At 41.6% G+C, this 19,155-nt stretch overlaps 1 protein-coding gene across 4 annotated transcripts in view; it reads left to right on the top strand.

Moving 5' to 3' along the window:
* The first annotated feature begins 1,447 nt into the window (after positions 1-1,447).
* The window catches only part of eml1 (EMAP like 1), a 53,765-nt gene continuing 36,057 nt past the window's right edge, over positions 1,448-19,155 (top strand). For 3 of the 4 annotated variants that reach the window (XM_061695542.1, XM_061695538.1, XM_061695539.1), the window contains exons 1-2: positions 13,688-13,886; positions 13,969-14,248. In XM_061695542.1, coding sequence (XP_061551526.1) covers positions 14,182-14,248 — 67 coding nt within the window. In that variant the 5' untranslated portion in view covers positions 13,688-13,886; positions 13,969-14,181. Of the gene's footprint in view, positions 1,584-13,687; positions 13,887-13,968; positions 14,249-19,155 lie in introns of those variants that run through there. The other variant, XM_061695540.1, reaches the window with a different exon arrangement.

Below are 19,155 nucleotides of genomic sequence, written 5' to 3'. Positions count from 1 at the left end.
CTTTTAACTTGCATAATTCTCGTACTGAGAAGAATGAAAAATAAAACATGTTAAATATCGCATGTTGTGAGGAGCTAGCTCGACTTTTATGCTCTCAAAACATGTTCCCAAAGCTTTGCTAACTATACATCAATACATATATAATAATACAATATCAGACAATGCCAAGCTACATTCTCCATGTGTTACAACAGTATGGCTTCATAGTAAAAGAGTATAAATACTAGACTGGCCTGTCAGCAGTCCAGACCTGTCTCCCATTGTAAATGTGTGGCGCGTTATGAAGCACAAATTACGACAATGGAGACTCTGGGCTGTTGACCGCCTAAAGTTGTATACATCATGCAAGAATGGGAAAGAGGTCCACCTACAAAGCTTCAACAATTAGTGTCCTCAGTTCCTAAACGCTTATTGAGTGTTGTTAAAAGGAAAGGTGTTAACACAGTGGTACACATTCCCCTGTCCTAGCTTCTTTTTTTTGTTATGTGTTGCAGGCACCAAATTCAAAATGAGGGAATATTTGCACACACAAAAAAGTTTATTCGTTTGAACATTAAATATCTTGTCTTTGTATTGTGTTCAATTTAATATACGTTGAAAAGGATTTGCAAATTATTGCTTTGTTTTATACAACGTCCCAGCTTCATTGGAATTGGGGTTTGTGTCAGAAAGAAAACACATCATTTAAATGTTTGTCAAATGTCACTCTTGATTCTTATTTCTACTTTCCACCATAAGCTTGACTTCGCTTGTCGTTTTTTTTTTTTTTATGTTTTGCATTAGCCTGACATACAATATATGAACTCTGGTTTATTTATTAGAAACAAAACACACCATTAAGATTTTGTTCAAATAGTAGTCTTGAGTCTTGATGTTTACTTTCTAGCATAAGCCAAACCTATTTTCATAGTCTTCTTACAAATGGCTCTTTTATCGAACTCTGGTTTATTTATTTGAAATAAAAAATTAAAAAAAAAAAACACCCTTAAGGCTATTTGTTCAAATGTCATTTAGCTTGGGTATTTTTTGCTGGTATGTAGGCCACTCGAGAGAACTGTATGAACAACCAAGCAATCAGGAGCTGCTTGTTTATTAGCTTATAGCGCCTCTCATAGGAAATTCCAGTTCCTACTTCTTGGACTTTGTGGAGTACAGTAACAGCAGGTTTTGACCAAACTATGTACCAAATTGAAAAGAAACAAAGTCACATTAACTGTCCAAATATTTAATGAAGGACTCAGTCTGGAAATTTGTATTGTGCATTTTATTTTAATGGTGCAAGCGAAATCATGACAGGCCTGTCATGTCTCAGGGAAACAGTATGCCAAGGGAGGGGCTGTTGGTTACACATTTACTGCCCAATAGCATAGAATGGAATATTTGATTGACATGTTCTTAGGCCATTGCTGATACTGTGCAGGGAGGCAAGAGAGGAAGGAGAAAGAGGGGGACTGAAAGTATAGCTAGAAAGTTAGTGAGGGACACAGTGTAATAGTTGACAGCAGATATTACAAGTTAAAGGCCACAACAGTGACTGGTGGTGCCATCTGCAGCCATGTCTGATTGCGAGGGGCTTCCAATGGGTAAGTCAGCACACGTCTTCACGGAATTGTGTGACTGAGCATGCACGGAATAGATGAAGTGCTTATCTTTTTAGACTTTTGCAAGTGTGTTTGCAGCTATTGTGAGCGTGTGGTTGAAGGGGGTGGAGCTATACTCTTGGGCCCAATCTGTTTTGGCACAGCTCCCCACTGGAAGCAAGTATTTAGCTGGTTTGGTTTGGGACCTTATATGGACACTTGGAGGCATTTCCCTAATGGAGATGGACTTTCCGCTTATTTACAGATGTTCATTACGCACTGTCTCACTACACCGTGAGGAATATTTACGCATACGACTTGGCTGCTCTTAGGCGATCTGTTTAGGAGAGAAGTGAGAAAAGATGACTTGCACTCGCAGGCGATTGCTCGTGTGCCTCAGCTGACCACAACTGAAGGTTAAATCCCTGCAAAGAGCAGCCAAGTTGAAATAGAGAGCTAAATCTCCTTGTGCCCTGCCTGACAGATTAACAGCAGCAATCATTTCGGAATCAAAACTTTCCCTTTCAGTTTATTGTTTCTCTCAGCCTAGTCCATTTATGGTCTGTCTTTTCCCCCACTTCCCCAGAACCTCCTTCTGAAACTATCTTTCTATCTGTCTATCTGTCTGTCTGTCTGTCTGTCTGTCTAACGTACATACCCACCAGTAATGCATTCAACGACTTAATTTGTTAGGGTTAAGCTATTTACTAGTGTGGAGTTCTTACTATCTGTCTACCAATCACTAACTGCCTGTTTAAATTAAAACTATCTTGTTGTATTTATACCTTTGTCACAGCAGTAAGATGATGGTAAAGCTATAAAATTGAAATTGAAAGTGCTTGAAAAGTAAATAAAATACATAAAATTTTGTAAAATCATAACAAAACAACAGCAATATTATATATACACTATGTGTTATTATGATGTCATTAAAAGCGCAGGTCACGTTGAGGCCGTCAGCCTATTTTGGAATTGGAGTTTCAGCAGCAGTTCACCAGTTTTCCTGCAGGTGGCACTGTGAGCCTAGTTTATGTGTGATTGTGCTGTGCGAGGAAGGGTTCATAAAGCGCGGTACATTCAGGAGAAGGAAACTTGACGCAAGAGTAGGGGTCATATTTAAAAGGCGTCACAAATAGATGACGAGAGAGTGGCTCGACGTGACTGAAATAGAAAAGGTAAGGAAACATACTTGGTTGGGATATGTGTGCTAGTTTGATTTAAAAACAACAAAAAAACAGTTTGCTTGAGGTTGTTACACATGAAGGCGTTTATGGCGAGCGGATTCAACATTTCATAAGTGGTGGGCAAGTGAAGCCTCATGAAGCACCTAGGCTTCCCTTAATAACTGTGTCGAAAAAGATTCAAAGCTTCAAAGGCTTCAGTGATGGGGACATCTGGTGGACAACTGATGCCATAGCAACCTCTAAGGAGCACGACTGAAGGATTGGCACTGTTTCCCATGACAGCAATAAAAGTTCAGAAAACTCTGTATGGTCATTCAAGTGTTTTGTTCATTTATACCAAATAATGATTATATCGTCATTACAATAACATATGCAAATGCTCTCCCCTCCATACTCTAAACATTGTGTATGGTGTTATTCAATATAAATGTCGACAATTCAGTTGCAGGTATCTGCTTGTGAATTACAGATGTCTGTACCTCCAGTTTGAGATATCTAAAACAGCCTTTTGATGAGTCATAATTCCAGTCATACATATCTACTACGTCATTTCGCCTAGTTAAAACTTGATTCAAGATGTCTGCAAGGGACATGTAGATAGCTTTAATTGAGGTGAATAAAATATATCTTGCTCTGGATTTATGACTAGTCAGATTTAAATTGTACGGTGTATATAAATTAGAAAGGTACAGCGGTAACTGAGCGTGCCCATCTTGTCATAAACCAAGGACCTTTTGTGATGCTAAAGCTGTTCCTCCCGACGACTAACTAGATGAAATGTGTGTGTAGGCTGCAGTGGAGGAGATGAATGGTTTTCACAGTAGTTTATTTTAGGATTTATTAATTTAAGGATCCACTTGCTCTGACTTTGAAAGGATCAAGAGGAGGAGAAACAGGGCAGGGTGCATAAAATCAAACAAAGGCTGCCTATTTATAACACAAAATGGAAAGCAATAGACAGTGCTGTGTGAGGACGTGTCTGTTTCAGCTTTTGCAGAAAGGAGGAGGAGAAAAAAAAGGTTGTTCAGGAAATAGGGGGGAGGGTGAACATGGATGTTTCAACAGCCAAGTCAGATGTGATTAATGTCACAGCATGAGAGAACAGTCTTGTACATTCCGCTATATACTGTATGTGTCCATACAGTTAAACACCTCCGATTAAAATGTTTCTTTATCCTTGTTATGAAAAGCACTGCTGCATTAATATTTTGTATAGATGTGGTGCAGAATTTAAGACATTGGTGTATTTATATTTATTTATTATGAGGAGAAAATGTATTAAAGGTTGACACTGATGTGTCACACAAGAAACCTTTGGACTGTTATCGGCAAGTAAATAAATGCTAGTCAGAAAATATGAATCAAATTCCGGCTCACGGTTTCCTGTTCTCTTGCTTTCTTTTGCTTTCAATCGAATCGGGTGCCCTTTGCCACATTCTGCTGCATAAGAAGGACAGCACTGCCCGTAAACTGTTTTCATACATGCCAGGGCTGGATGAAATGGCCTTAAAATAAAATCACACTCTTTTTTTTTTTTCTTAAAATCTGATTTCTGTTTTTAATTGATTACCCTTTTTGCCTATTGAAAAAGCAAATGAAAATGACTATTCAAAACTACTTTTGATCAACTGTCTTTATTCCCTTCTGAAGTTTGCTTGACTAGTCCTAGTCCATTTTTATCATTTCCCCCCCAGCATTAACTAGCATAAAATTCCACAGAAAGCATGTAAAAAAATATTTACTGAACAGATAATTTAAAAAAATGTACATGAGGTAAATTGCAATCCTTAAAAAAATGTTCCACGATTTAACATCGCAAATTTAGTCGTCTAACTGCGTGGCTTGTATGGTCCATATAATTATTAACATAATATTGTACCCTCTCCAGCTCATGTTGTGCAAGGCAACTTCTCCAAATTATTTGTGGCTTGATAGTACATTCCTTAGGTCAAACGTTTCAAACATGTCTTAAAATCACTGCTTTTGCAACGTCTAAATGGGCACCATGTATTATGGCACAATGTTCAGCATGATTGATTCCACGAGCCACGGGTCTTGTTTACTGTTATACAAAAAACGGTTCAGCTCATGTTATTTTTCTCAGCAGGGATTAAAATTGGTAGTCGCTTTTTCTTTTTTTTTAAAGAAATAGTCGTTCAAAGGGTTGAAAAAGTTGCCAAGTATATTGACAAAGTTCCTACTTTCGCCAACACTGAGTGTGCTTTTACAAACTAGCTCCGCTGTGTATGTGTCATTCGTAGAAGGAGTGCACGTCAGCCGGGATATGCTTTGTGCTTTGAACTATGGAAGCGGCAAAAGAATCGCCCTTCCTTAAAACAAACATTAGCACACAATTGTCTCACAGGTTTTGTCCAAATTCAATTTATATGGATCACTTAGGCCCCTGGTTGGATTAATTCATGGTGTAAACCCGCCAATAACCAGGACAGCACACAGATGGTGGCTGGATCATCCAGAGGATTGACCTTGTTCCCTCCTTCGTTCTGGATTTGGTTGTGTTTAATCCCAGCCCACTGGCAGACTGACTGATCATCTGTGGAATTTAAAGAATGTCTGCAATTTTTTCTTAAGAAAGCAAATAAATGAACAATCTGCTCAGTTTGATTTTGGCCTTCAATAGCCTCCTGGCCGATAACACTATATAAATAATAATTGATTTTCATTGCTATCCAGATATTTGCAGACACACGTCTTATTTCTTTACATCACCCAATTATTAGACCCAAAATTCAAATTCTAACCATTGTAATAGTAGAGCTGGTCATTATTCACTTTTTCAGACAGAACTCTTGCCCTTTCTTTGTGAACATTCATGCAGCTGATGTGGCTTCTCGCAAACCGTTACAGTGCTACCTTGAGTTACGAGTTTAATTCCTTTAAGATCGTAATTCAATTTATTCATCTCTTAAATCAGTTTTCCCTATTTAAAATTACATTCACTGCCATTGACGACTGTTGAATTCAAAAGTCTGTTAACATGGAGGACTGGCAGTGAGTGAGTGTTAATTTGAATGCTGATAACCCGTTTCAGCCCTCCAAAAAAAATAATTTTTTGTCTTACATGTTTTTAATCTAGAAAAATAGCATTGTACTGTATAACATTTAAGGTGCATGGCCTAGTGATTGCCGTCAGGAGTCGGAGTCTGTTTGTCTGCGTTGGTGGCCTACAGCAGCTCCTTGTGAATGTTCTCCTTGTATATTCGTGTGTTTGACTGTTCGTCCCGTTCAATAAACAGCTGGAAGTGCATCAGTGACTGTGGCTGTCCTTGCTCACATGCAAAGCATTTCAGCACCTTAATTGCTCAGTTTTCTTAACTCGAAGCAAACAAAAAAAAAAAATCGCCCAAGCGACGTAACTCGTAATTTGTAAAAACTTGTAAATAGGGACACCTATTACTGTCTGCGCAACCGTCTGCGGTGATGTACAAGCATCTCACCTCTGTCCTGGCATACCCTTACATACAGACACATTCCGCCTCTGTTACAGCTCTTACACTACCTCAGAAAGTGGATTATTAGGATGTGAACCTCCCCATTCCATGTTGTTGGGGTTTAGCGCTGCTACAATTAATTGAATGACTTGTATATTACAAAAAAGGGTTGAAGCAAAATCTCTGCCTTGACACTTCCAAGAATAGACAGCCACCGTTGGACTTTCAATCGCTTCATTGAATAAACAAAAACGTAATCTGCACATTCAATCACGATCTGCCATTGGCCACAGTTCCATCAGAATTACAACGTGCAGACTGGCTAACATATTAGCCAGTTACCAGCCAGACAGCTCTACGCTTTCATTCGCTGACACCATGTCACTCAAAAGGGCCAGGTCCTGCCTTTTAAAGGCGTACACACTCCCAAGTCACAGTGTGCAAAGAATTCTAGGAATGATGATGTAGAATTGAACTGTTGTAAAATTGTTATGTTGCTACCCACTTGCGAACAACTTTTATCGTCAGTGAAAAGAGTTTAAAATGCCATACTCCGCCGCTTTAGGATGCAATTTCCAATCAGGACGGAATACAAAAAAGGAGGTACACAGTCATAGCGTTCCAAAAAAAATAAAGTTGAGGAAACAGTGGGAGGATGTGGCTGGAGGAGTTGAGCTGCCAAAAGATCAGCGGTTGTTCGAAGCCTTTGATTGCCCCCAGCTCATGAGAGAGCTCACCGGTGTGTCTGGGTATAAACGACGGCTTAAATCCAATGCAGTGCCGACTATCTTTCCTCACAAGGAGCCTAAACGGCCGCGTGTGACAAGCGAAAGCCGAGCAAAAAGACGCAAAAGACAGGAGGCGCTGGCCGCTTACCTTGATCAGCTCACTTTAGCAGTAGCAGCTGTTGTAAACAAACCATCGCCACCGGACACTGAGTTAGCAGTGAAAAATGGTAAAATAGGTATGCATGTAACTTTACTCTGTTATCAATGAATACATTTATAACATCGGGCAAAACGAACAAGTACCATGGGCAGCGGCAGAAATGAAACGGAGTTCTTTACAACAGATACGCTTTCTCTGTCGGTATTGGCAGCAGTAGCTACAAATACACCACTGAAAATAACCAACTCGAGTTTCTCCACACCTGTCATCTTCATCCTCAATTCGTGTGTCTTCCTCACTCTCCTCATTTCCCTGATCACACTCTGGGTCGAACTGAAACGGCTGAACAGTGTTCATCGCTGCCAGGGGCTGCTACTGTGACTACTGCTAAAAACTTTGGGTGTCGGGCACGTCCCCATTTGAAGTCACTACCCAGAATGCACAGCGACGAAAAAACAATGGCGGCCAATAATGAAATTATGATATGGAAAAATATATAAATCTGGAAATGATTATTGAAAGTTGTATCTTATTATGTTACTCAAGTCGAAAGAGATCATATATACCCAACATTTCATTGCAATCGGAGTTCACTTGAAGATTTGATCCCAATCAAGTTTATTTGAATTATACACCAGCATTAAGAGAGATGAGATTTCTCAGTTTTTACTCACTATTTTTGTTTGTAGACATAATACAATGTGGATGAGCGCCGGGTTGGCGAAAGCAGAGATACAATGTTTGGTAACACAAGAACGTGTGGTGTTATAGCAGAGGTCTCAAATGCATCTTGTCTTCAATATAATTAAAAATGAATGGCTCTTGTTCTTCTGTGTTCATTACACGAGGGTGAAGCACTTCCATTATTTGTTACTAGAAGTGGATATCATCACACACGCTGTTTATTTTCCAAGTGTGTGTGTGAGTGTGTGTGTGCGTGCGTGCATGTGTGTGTGTGTGCGTGCGTGTGTGTGTGTGTGCGTGCGCGTGCGTGTGTGTGTGTGTGTGTGTGTGTGCGTGCGCGCGCGCGTGTGTGTGTGTATGATGGCCAGAGGAGAAACAGTTGGGAGGGTAGACCTTTTGAGAGGAGGGCCCGGAGCAGCCACGGTCCCACCACCTGCCACCCACTGTGTTGTTAGTGTCGGTTGAGGGACAAGCAGGGGTTATGGTGGTGGTGGTCTAGGGGATCGGGGGATGGGGTGGGGGGAGTAGATCAGATGCTTATCCTGATCCCAAATGTGTGCCAGAAAGAAATTTACAGTAATCTGATCCCCTTTAGACAAAACAGCTACATGGCTCGCACAACAAAAACCCAATAGCATATTTTTACTGTTGTATTTTGATCTGTCAAGAATTGCAATTGCATTAAATTCATTAAAGTCAAGATAAATACTACATTTATGGATGTTTAGAAACTAAAAAGCACATTTTATCAGAAATAACTTATTCCTCGATTTTTGTAGAGGCTACATTTGTCTGTTGTGCACGAATGTTGAAACGGTCAAGGTTTAATCCTGCTTTGCTTCATATGGATTCTCAAATGGAACACCCAACCTGAATTCCCAAAACCAAATGCAACAACTCACAAAGGATACCTTGTTTACCCCCCATAATCCCCTCTGACGCACAACTGAATAGATCTGCTGCTGCACGTCTGGATGACATTGTGTAATAACATACCGACCAGCCAGCTTTAGGACCACTTGTGTAATGTAATGGGATTAAATACAATGGTCCTACTGCAAATTCTTGATTAGAAATTTATGAAAAGTTTTCGAGAGGTGTTCATTTCACAATATGTTTATTGTTGTGGGTACAGTTTAATTACAGTTACGTTATACTGACAATTTTGGCAAATATTCAAACTCTTATATTGCTGTATGAGATAACAAAATGTTAGAAACATAGTGCAGTTGGACACTGCTGCAAACTACAACCACATGGGCCAGTCGGCATATGTGTGTGATTTCAAGTAAAAATGAGATGTGAGGCATTGAACCATGAAAACATGACTTCTCTAAGAGATGTTTGATTGCATCACCTAATTCTGACCAGCTCTGTGTTGGGCATTGGTAATTGATTCTATATACCTGTAATTGTTTGAAGATCAAAGTGGGAAGTTGAGTGACCTCCATGAAGAGTTCTACTATGGAAAGAGGAGTTCCGAACCTTCAGAGGATGGGAGAGAGAGAGAGAGAGAGAGAGAGAGAGAGAGAGAGAGTCTCCCATTCCATTTAAAAAATATATATTTGTACATTTATTTGAATAACTGATTGTCTATTTTCCTCATGGATGACCTAGACTAAATATGAACTTTGGTGTAGATTGCTTTCAAACCTGGAACCTTGGGATAACTGATTGATTGAAATGAAGGAATTAGGAAATTTCCACCCTAATCTGGTTGTATTTTAAGCATTTTTATAATAAAACCAGTCAAATGCTCTCTCAATCTGCAGCCATTAGAGCATTTCCTCCTGATAGGAAATTTATACAATGATCAATTAATTTCTGTGCATTCGTGTTGGAAGTGTCACGTGACTTGCTTAACACTGATTTGTGACCGATTAGATAGTTGTGTGTTTTTGTGGTTGAGGGGCTAGTTTCTGTTTGATTAAATCAGAGGATGACAAAGTGAGGCAAGACGATCTTCCCAGGTTAAGAGTAAATAAATAAAAGGTGGATTGATTATTTAAGTAATTTTATTCTTTTGTGTGATCCATCAGCAGCGTCCCGCAGTATAGCGTAAACGAGAATATAGGTCACAGACATTTGATTTTTTTTTTTTTCCAAGCAAGCTTGAATTATAAATAATGCAGGGCCCCCCTCTTATGTGCACACACAAACGATAAGAAGCACTCAGTTGAAACCCTTTTCCCCTCAATAAACTCCCTCCCTGCTCACTTTTTAATTTGCTCCTTCTCCCAACACCCTGCTCCCCCCAAGCCCTCGTTCTCTATTCCTTTTCTGCGCTCCCCTCCCCCTCTATCCCAGTTATTTCTCTGTCTTTTATCCCTCACTCTCCCTTTCACTCATCCCTGCCACCTCTTGTCCTTGTTTTAAGGATTCCTCAGTGTTAGTGGCGTCTGCCACAGCTGATAAGACACACAGACAGAGAACAGAATGGTAATCTCGTCGAGGCCGGGCGGCGACCCCGGAAATATAGTGCTTGAACATTTGGCTGCTGGTGCAATGTGACGTAGAGGCTTGCTGTGTTGTCCTCATGTGACTCTCAATCCCTTCAGCGTGGATGATGCTACGCTTATGTCTCTCCAACCATGTCCATACATGCATGGGTACATTTTCTAAAAACATATTTTCCTAGCTCTGGGGTGAAAAGATCTCCGTCCACTCCACACACTCGCTGTCCACATAGAAACACAATTTGTCGGCTCGCCAGCACAGTTTGGCCAATCAGAAGCCTAACTGGTCAGACTTTCTGATGTCTTCATTCCTACAGTAGATGTACGTCATGTTCAAAGTCGGCACTCGTCTGTACAGAGCCTGTGAGACAACATGAATGAATATGTTTTTAATATTAATAAGTGATTAGTTAGTAGTAGTTTGGATGTCTGTCATTGCATGAAATGAAATAAGCGTGTCGTTAGACCTACAGTGGGGACAGAAAGTATTCAGACCCCCTTAAATTTTTCACTTTGTTATATCGCAGCCATTTGCTAAAATCATTAAATTTCCACCCCCCCCCCCCCCCCTCATTAATGTACACACAGCACCCCATACTGACACAAGAAAACAGAATTGTTGGAATTTTTTGCAGATTTATTAAAGAAAAACTGAAATATAACAGCCATACGTATTCAGAAACTGCTCAGTCTTTAGTAGAAGAACCCTTTTGAGCTAATACAGCCATTAGTCTTTTAGGGAATGATGCAACACGTTTTTCACACCTGGATTTGTCATGAACGGAACAGAGAACAGGACCCAAAAATGCACGACTTCAAAACAAATGGACAGTTTAAAAAAGAGAGGTTTAATAAACGGGCAGAGGTCGGTACACAGGCAGGCAATCCAAAAAAGGCAACAGTATCAAAAAAACGTGAGGCAAAAAGGCGAGGTCGATAATCGGAAAAGGGTCTAGTCTTACTGTGAGTCTGCAACCAGAAAGAATGTGACACAAGGTTAAATGCAAGGGGTAATTAGGGTGAACGAGGCACAGGTGGGGAAGATGCTCTCAGAAGCAGGTGTGTACGAGAGAGGGGGAAAACAACAACCGGAACACACACCCATGACAGGATTTGGGGATTCTCTGCCAATCCTCCTCGGAGATCCTCTCCAGTTCTGTCAGGTCGGATGGTGAACATTGGTGGACAGCCATTTTCAGGTCTCTCCAGAGATGCTCAATTGGGTTTAAGTCAGGGCTCTGGCTGGGCCATTCAAAAACAGTCATGGAGTTTTCTGAAGCCACTCCTTTATTATTTTAGCTGTGTGCTTAGGGTCATTGTCTTGTTGGAAGGTGACCCTTAGGCGCAGTCTGAGGTCCTGAGCACTCAGGAGAAGTTTTTCATCCAGGATATCCCTGTACTTCGCCACATTCATCTTTCCTTGATTGCAACCAGTCGTCCTGTCCCTGCAGCTGAAAAACACGTTGTTTTTCAGCTGCAGCCACCACCATGCTTCACTGTTGGGACTGTATTGGACAGGTGATGACCAGTGCCTTGTTTTCTCCACACATACCACTTAGAATTAAGGCCAAAAAGTTATATGTTGGTCTTATCAGACCAGATAATCTTATTTCTCACAATCTTGGAGTCCTTCAGATTCTTTTTAGCAAACTCCATGTGGGCTTTCATGTGTCTTGCACTGAGGAGAGGCTTCCGTCTGACCACTCTGCCATAAAGCCCCGACTAGTGGAGGGCTGCAGTGATGGTTGACTTTCTAGAACTTTCTCCCCTCTCCTGACTGCATCTCTGGAGCTCAGCCACAGTGATCTTTGGGTTCTTCTTTACCTCTCTCACCAAGGCTCTTCTCCCCCGATTGCTCAGTTTGGCCGGACGGCCACCTCTAGGAAGGGTTCTGGTCGTCCCAAACGTCTTCCATTTAAGGATTATGGCGGCCACTGTGCTCTTAGAAACCTTTGTGAGCTGTAAGGACTTATATAGACAGGAGTGTGGCTTTCCTAATAAAGTCCAATCAGTATAATCAAACACAACTGGACTCCAATGAAGGTCTAGAACCAGCTCAAGGATGATCAGAAGAAATGGACAGCACCCGAGTTTAATATGAGTGTCACAGCAAAGGTTCTGAATACTTATGGCTGTGTGATATTTCAGTTTTTCTTTTTAGATAAATCTGCAAAAATTTCAACAATTCTGTTTTTTTCTGTCAATATGGGGTGCTGTGTGTACATTAATGAGGAAAAAAAATAACTTAAATTATTTTAGCAAATGGCTGCAATATAACAAAGAGTGAAAAATTTAAGGGGGTCTGAATACCATTCGTACCCACTGTAAATCCTTAATTTCTTTGCCATTGTTTACCACCGTTTACATTCGATATTGGCAGCTCGGTGGCTAGTGGTTAGCATGTCTGCCTCATTGAGTGGTCCTGGGTTCACACAATTTACTTTTGGTTTCTCTGAAGTTGAATACATAGACAAATAGAAAAAAAAACACAAACAAAATATCTTCCAAATGGATAAAAATCTGATACATAATGGATCTCTGCCAATGAGCCAAAGAGCAGATCGGCTATACCCAGTTAATGTGAGCTTGATGTAATTAAAATGTGAGGCAAAAAACTTCCAGTACTGGCGTAAAAAACAATATATTTCATATCCAAAGTACAATTTTCCCCTTCAAAGTAATCCCCCTGGAGTCCAACGCATATACCCATACTTCTACAACATGCCTTCATGCCCTGCTACAAGAGTTCTTCAGGAATCCTCCGCAGCTCTGTCATCACGGCCATCTTGATGTCATCCATGTCTTCAAAATGGGCCCCCTTGATGACCCTCTTGAGCTTCGGTCGGGTGATTCGGGAGGTTGCTTTAGCACGTAGGTGTTCTCTGCCAGGAACTGTCAGATGCCCAGGCATTGTGAGCAGGCGTGTTGTCATGGTTAAGCAGCCACTAGTTGTCACGCCACAGTTTTCACCTCTTCTCGCTGAGTTCAGTAAACGCCACATGATCTCTGTGTAGAGGAGCTGGTTGATTTTCTGGTCCACATTGAAGGGAAAAACTCATAGTTTGTAGTTTGGGTTTGAAATATGTGAATGCACCTGTCCATACAACACAAATAAACACATTGAAAAAACACCCACTGTAAATCTAAACTTCGGCACTGAAGTATGGTCTAAACATGTTAAATTATAGGTTATATAAATTATAATTAAAAAAGGAAAATCATTTCAGACTGTGGCCAGTGGAGTAATGTGACGGTTACCCTCATTTAAATCAATGGGCGGAAGAGTCAGCTATACGTGTAGCTTCCATTTCCCTCTTCTAATCGAATTTGGTCTCTTTCCCTTCCTCTTATCTGCTCTACCTTGCTCTGAACCACCAAGTAGAGGAGGACGAGCCATCCCATAAGCCCCACCCCCTGAGCTCTGACTAGACTGTGCTGTGTGACAGAGGGAAAGGCTGGGCTCTCCCTAGCATTATCTAAACACACGCATAAGCACGCAGCCACGCAGCAAACGTGTCTGCCCACTCAAATGCTCCTAAAGCTGTTTTTCTGCTGGAACGAGAGCCAACAGCTGTTGAGGACAGACGAGAGGAACAGAGGGGAAGAGGAGGAGGTGGAAGAAGAAAAACCTCTTAAACTTCTGTCAGTCCAGTTCAGTCAGTCTTCAGGGTGAGAGCCTTCTCTTGGAGTATTTTTTTTTTTAAATTCTCCTATTTGACACAAGGTGGAGGAAGAAGACGAAGAAGAGGGAACTGGAGTTCATACAAGTGAATGGGTTGCCATGGTTACTCACCCAGGGAGCCTGACCCGTGCAGAGTGAATGGAGGGAGCGCCAAGTGAAACGATAAACTAGGCAAAGGGAGTCATTGGAGAAAAAGAGAGAGAGAGAAGAGAGGAGAGGTGCTGGATAGCAGAGAAAGTGGAGCAGAGTCTGAGAATGGAGGACGGCTTTTCCAGCTACAGCAGCTTGTATGACACCTCGTCGCTGCTGCAGTTCTGCAATGGTAAACAATCTCCCACTTTTTGCATGATGTTTCTCTGGGCTTAACACGTCATAGCAGGGGTGAGCTTCATTGACCTCTCCTAAGAAAAAACATTCTAAAGGAAATTTCTCGAGGGGCCGTGTTCATGTCAAGTCCGAGCTAAGCAGTAATCAACAAAGTGCGTGTTGGATAGCAATGATGTGTCCACTGGGTGGAGGTTGTTGGGTGGTAGCCGGTGACTCAGCAGCATGACGCATTAATATGACATCATTTTGACAAAGATTTAGTCCCCAGAAAGCTGCAAGTTGTGAAAAGTTGAGGCTCAGCTATGGCTGACTGCTTGAGATAATTAAAGATGACAGAAGCAGTCAAGGATGTATTTGAGTGCTGGTGCAGCACATGCACAAAGGGGATTATCCCCAACAAACTGAGGTACTTTTGTAGCAGATGGACTTAAATCTGCTGTTGTTTTGATGACTCATTCTTCGCTTACATCTTTATCCTTTTCATGTGGAACCTTCGCTCAACTCCTTTTAATGTGGCTAATTTTATGTTTGCTAATTAGATCCCCTAATTACAAAATGTCAGTCTCCCCTCCTACAACATTGAAATGCATGTTATGGATGGGGTGTTGCTATGGCGATATCACACATGCACAACATTGGCGTGAGTAGGATCAGTTCTGATTTATTGGCAAACCCAATTGACATTGCTGGATCATGAAACCGTCAATAGTGTTTACTACACAGTATTAGGCACCACCAGTGAGGGGATTAGGGCTTAATCCTGTCTATGGGCGCAAGTCATGGACGAGCAATCTTCATCTTAAATCCATCTTTTACTAGTAGTAACTAGCAGAGGTGGACAGTCAGGGCCAGCTGGCCTAACATAACATTTTGTAAAGGCATAGAAAGAGATGGACAGATACATTGACTGGCCACAACGTTTGAACAACATCGTGCACAATCTAATGAGACCCAGCTCCTTATTCAGGACCGAAACATAAGAATACTTCTTTTGAAAGAGATTATTTTTGATACAGTTGTAGTACCTCATATTTTAGCATGTGCGCATGTACTTGGACACGGAAGTGACTGACAGAGGTTGTATGCTATCGTCTAAGCATCTCAGACATTTGATAATGTTTGTCCTCTGCTCACATATTTGTGTATGTAATGGGCAATGTAAGAACATTTTCAAGTACACTATTTTAAGTGTGTCGATTGACCATAAATCCAGATGTAATGTTAGAATAGTTTGATGTTGAGATTTAAGTAAATGACTGCCTGAACTTCACTGCAAATTACAGTGGAGCGGGCAGGAAGTACTTCTATTTTGTAGCAATATAATTGGCTTAGAGGCTCAGTGGTTTGGTGACAGGTGAAAAGGTTGTGGTGCCAAAGTTAGTACAGTATGTTGTCTAAGGCATTTTGGACAATTTTATGCTAGTGCCAGCTTTGTGATAAATGTTTGATGAAGGTGCCTTTTTTAGTTCCATTATGAAGAAGCCCATCAACCCACCCTTGGGATGAACTATAATATCTCAATAGCGTTGTCTGTAATATGGTTTATTTTATAATGTCACGTTTAATCTACTAGATGCATGAAAATAGGCTGTTCAGGTACTGCTGTAAAGTAACTGCTTCCATTCTCACACATACCATGCAAGAACAAAGACACAAACTCCCAATTTTCAACTTCACTACAAAGGGGAGTTGCTCCTTATTTGTTATTCTGGCTTCTTAATGTATCGCAGGTCTGTTTGAGTAAGCCTGTGTGTCAGTGTTGGGCCTCCAGGCCAGAGTGACATCATTGCGCCATTTGGACCCGACCAAAATGCAATGATGTCATCCACTCCCTTCTCTGCAGCTCCATGTGTTGTGGAGCATCCAACCACACTAATGTTGAGAGACTAGGTCAGCTAAACTGCAGGAACACACGCAGGCTGCACGTTTTGTCCTCAGGAGGTCAGATCTATCTTACGCCAAGGGAAAATTAGCCTCATTACACACTCAGGCACACAACACTGATTTCATCTCATGGACTAAGTTAGTCATTTAGTGATTTTTCTTTCTGGTTTTTATGTTCGGCTCGAAAAGATTGTTGTTGTAATTATGTGGTAATAGGAGTGTGATTTCAGGTCCCCTGCCATCAAAATTTTTGTCCTATTATCAGGTTTGCAAGATAATTTGGGTTGCAAATACCCAGGAGGCCCTTTTTCGAGCTATTTTAGTTTATTTTTTACGCCTGGCAATTGAGCCGGCCGGATTTCTCATTCATATTTGATATTCAAATAAGCTTTGCTCTCATTGGATCACTGTTATTCTAAATTTAAATATAGAAAACAGCTTTGGTCTTTGGTGATATCCTGGGAGAGCACCGTGGCAAACGAGACACCACGGTCCCCTCGTTCGGTTAAAGCCCGGAAATGCCCTGTTGCCGTTCTGCTAAGTTCACTGGGTGGGGACGAACTATGAAGTGGGCAAGTACTTGAATATTTAATAACTATCAACGTCACAGACACACAGAAATCTGATTCGGTTGTTTTGCAAGCCTCATGCCGTTTATTGCCTTTTGCATTCCATCGACAAACCACATCTCAAACTTAAATGATGTCCGGGACTCATTTTGACCTATGTTATTCATAGACAGTAGAAAAAAATAGATTTTGATGGCATGGGACCTTTAGTCTTCTCCTCAACTTTTTACATTTAAAGCTCAAATATCCATTCATCCATTTTCTGTACCGCTTATACTGACTCGGGTTGCGGGTGAGCGCGGCACGGTGAGGACTGGTTAGAGCGTCTGCCTCACAGTTCTGAGGACCGGGGTTCAATTCCCGGCCCCGCCTGTGTGGAGTTTGCATGTTCTCTCTGTGCCTGCATGGGTTTTCTCCGGGCACTCCGGTTTCCTCCCACATCCCCAAAACATGCGTGGTAGGTTGATTGAAGAATTTAAAATTGCCCATATTATACTGACTCGGGTTGCGGGTGAGGGCGGCACGGTGGAGACTGGTTAGAGCATCTGCCTCACAGTTCTGAGGACCGGGGTTCAATTCCTGGCCCCGCCTGTATGGAGTTTGCATGCTCTCTCTGTGCCTGCATGGGTTTTCTCCGGGCACTCCGGTTTCCTCCCACATCCCAAAAACATGCGTGGTAGGTTGATTGAAGACTCTAAAATTGCCCATAGGTGTCAATGTGAGTGCGAATGGTTGTTTATTTATGTGTGCCCTGCGATTGGCTGGCAACCAGTTCAGGGTGTACCCCACCTCCTGCCCGAAGATAGCTGGGATAGGCTCCAGCACTCCCGCAAGTCAAAGCACTCCTTGCTTTGACTTGCGAGCACAAATTTGAGGTACCAGCACTGTTTGGGATTAGATGACTCAACTCACTTCACAACAAGTGAGAGTTTGGCAGATATGATTAATAAATATTCTTCAAAAAAGACACTTCAAGCTATTTATTGACACACCCAACTGAAGGTTACTGTCAAGCTAAACATCAAACAAAGAGAATGACACACAGTGTATTTAAAGCAACCACAAAGCCTCAGTTACCTGAATGCTAACATTCAATGGGAAACCCCATAAGCACATGGTCTAACAATTAGCGTCTATGTAGACAACACATGTAGACAGACCATATAACAATACTCACCGGCATATATTATTATCTGTGAAGAACGACTAATATAACTTTTGTATTGAAAAGCTGAGCGAAGAACTGAGTCTCCAGTACATTATAACTGAGTCTCCAGTACATTATATCCGTATGTCTGTCTCTTATACTACCAACTAGGTGGCCACGGTGCGCACACCAGAATGAGCAACACAATTGAAGGAGAAAGTGTGACAAAAACTGTCTCATTCTTTTTAGTTCCATTTAATTATGCCATGATTGTATGTTTTTTATTTTTTATTTTTTTATATAAAATATTGTGTTAAAGAGTGCTTTTTCTCTCATTTAAAAACACTACTTTTTTTTGTTTTTTTTTTTTACTTCTTTCGGTCACGAGCTGTGGGTCGTGACCGAAAGGTGAGGGTAGGAACGTATATCGGCCAGTAAATTGAGAGCTTCGCCTTTCGGTTTAGCTCCTTCTTTACCACAACGGACCGATACAAAGTCCGCATCACTGCAGGCGCTGCACCGATCCGCCTGTCGATCTCCCGTTCCATTCTTCCCTCACTCGTGAACAAGACCCCAAGATACTTGAACTCATCCACTTGGGGCAGGATCTCATCCCCGACCTGGAGAGGGCACGCCACCCTTTTCCGACTGAGGACCATGGTCTCAGATTTGGAGGTGCTGATTCTCATCCCAGCCGCTTCACACACTGATGCGAAGTGCTCCAGTGAGAGTTGGAGATCACGGCTTGATGAAGCCAACAGAACCACATCATTCTCACCATAACAGTTAAATTTCCTATTGAAGTGAACTTTAAACAGCCTAATTCAGTTTGAATCGTACAAATATCCATCAAAGCCATTGTGAAAAAACACATATATGATCCATTACATTTTGTACTTGTTGACCTGTGTGCAGCCTTCCTTTTCATTCAATTGTAAATCCCTTGGTATACATTTCATATCTTATTTGGAGAGAAAGACAAGGCAGCATTGCACAAATCCACTCCCCCTCCTTCATCCAGTTCACTTTTTCAGCAAAGAATGTGTCCCTAAATGTGGATCAGACATCCATTTATCTCTATGCTCCATGCAGTTAGTTCACCCACAGGCACAGTGCCCCCCCCAACCTCCCACTATTGAAACATGGGGATAGTTTGACACACTCCATCTTGCAATCCTTCTTGGGCTTCGGTCCAAAAAGCATGTCTGATAATGGCACGTGTACATGGATTAGGATTAAATCCCCCCCACCCTCACGCTACCAAAGGCGGTAGCCAATTGGCCCCGGCAGGGAGGAGGTGGA

This window comes from Phycodurus eques, chromosome 14 (genome assembly GCF_024500275.1).
Source record: "Phycodurus eques isolate BA_2022a chromosome 14, UOR_Pequ_1.1, whole genome shotgun sequence".
NCBI classification, from domain to species: Eukaryota; Metazoa; Chordata; class Actinopteri; order Syngnathiformes; family Syngnathidae; genus Phycodurus; species Phycodurus eques.
This window is presented reverse-complemented; position numbering and strand designations above follow the sequence as displayed.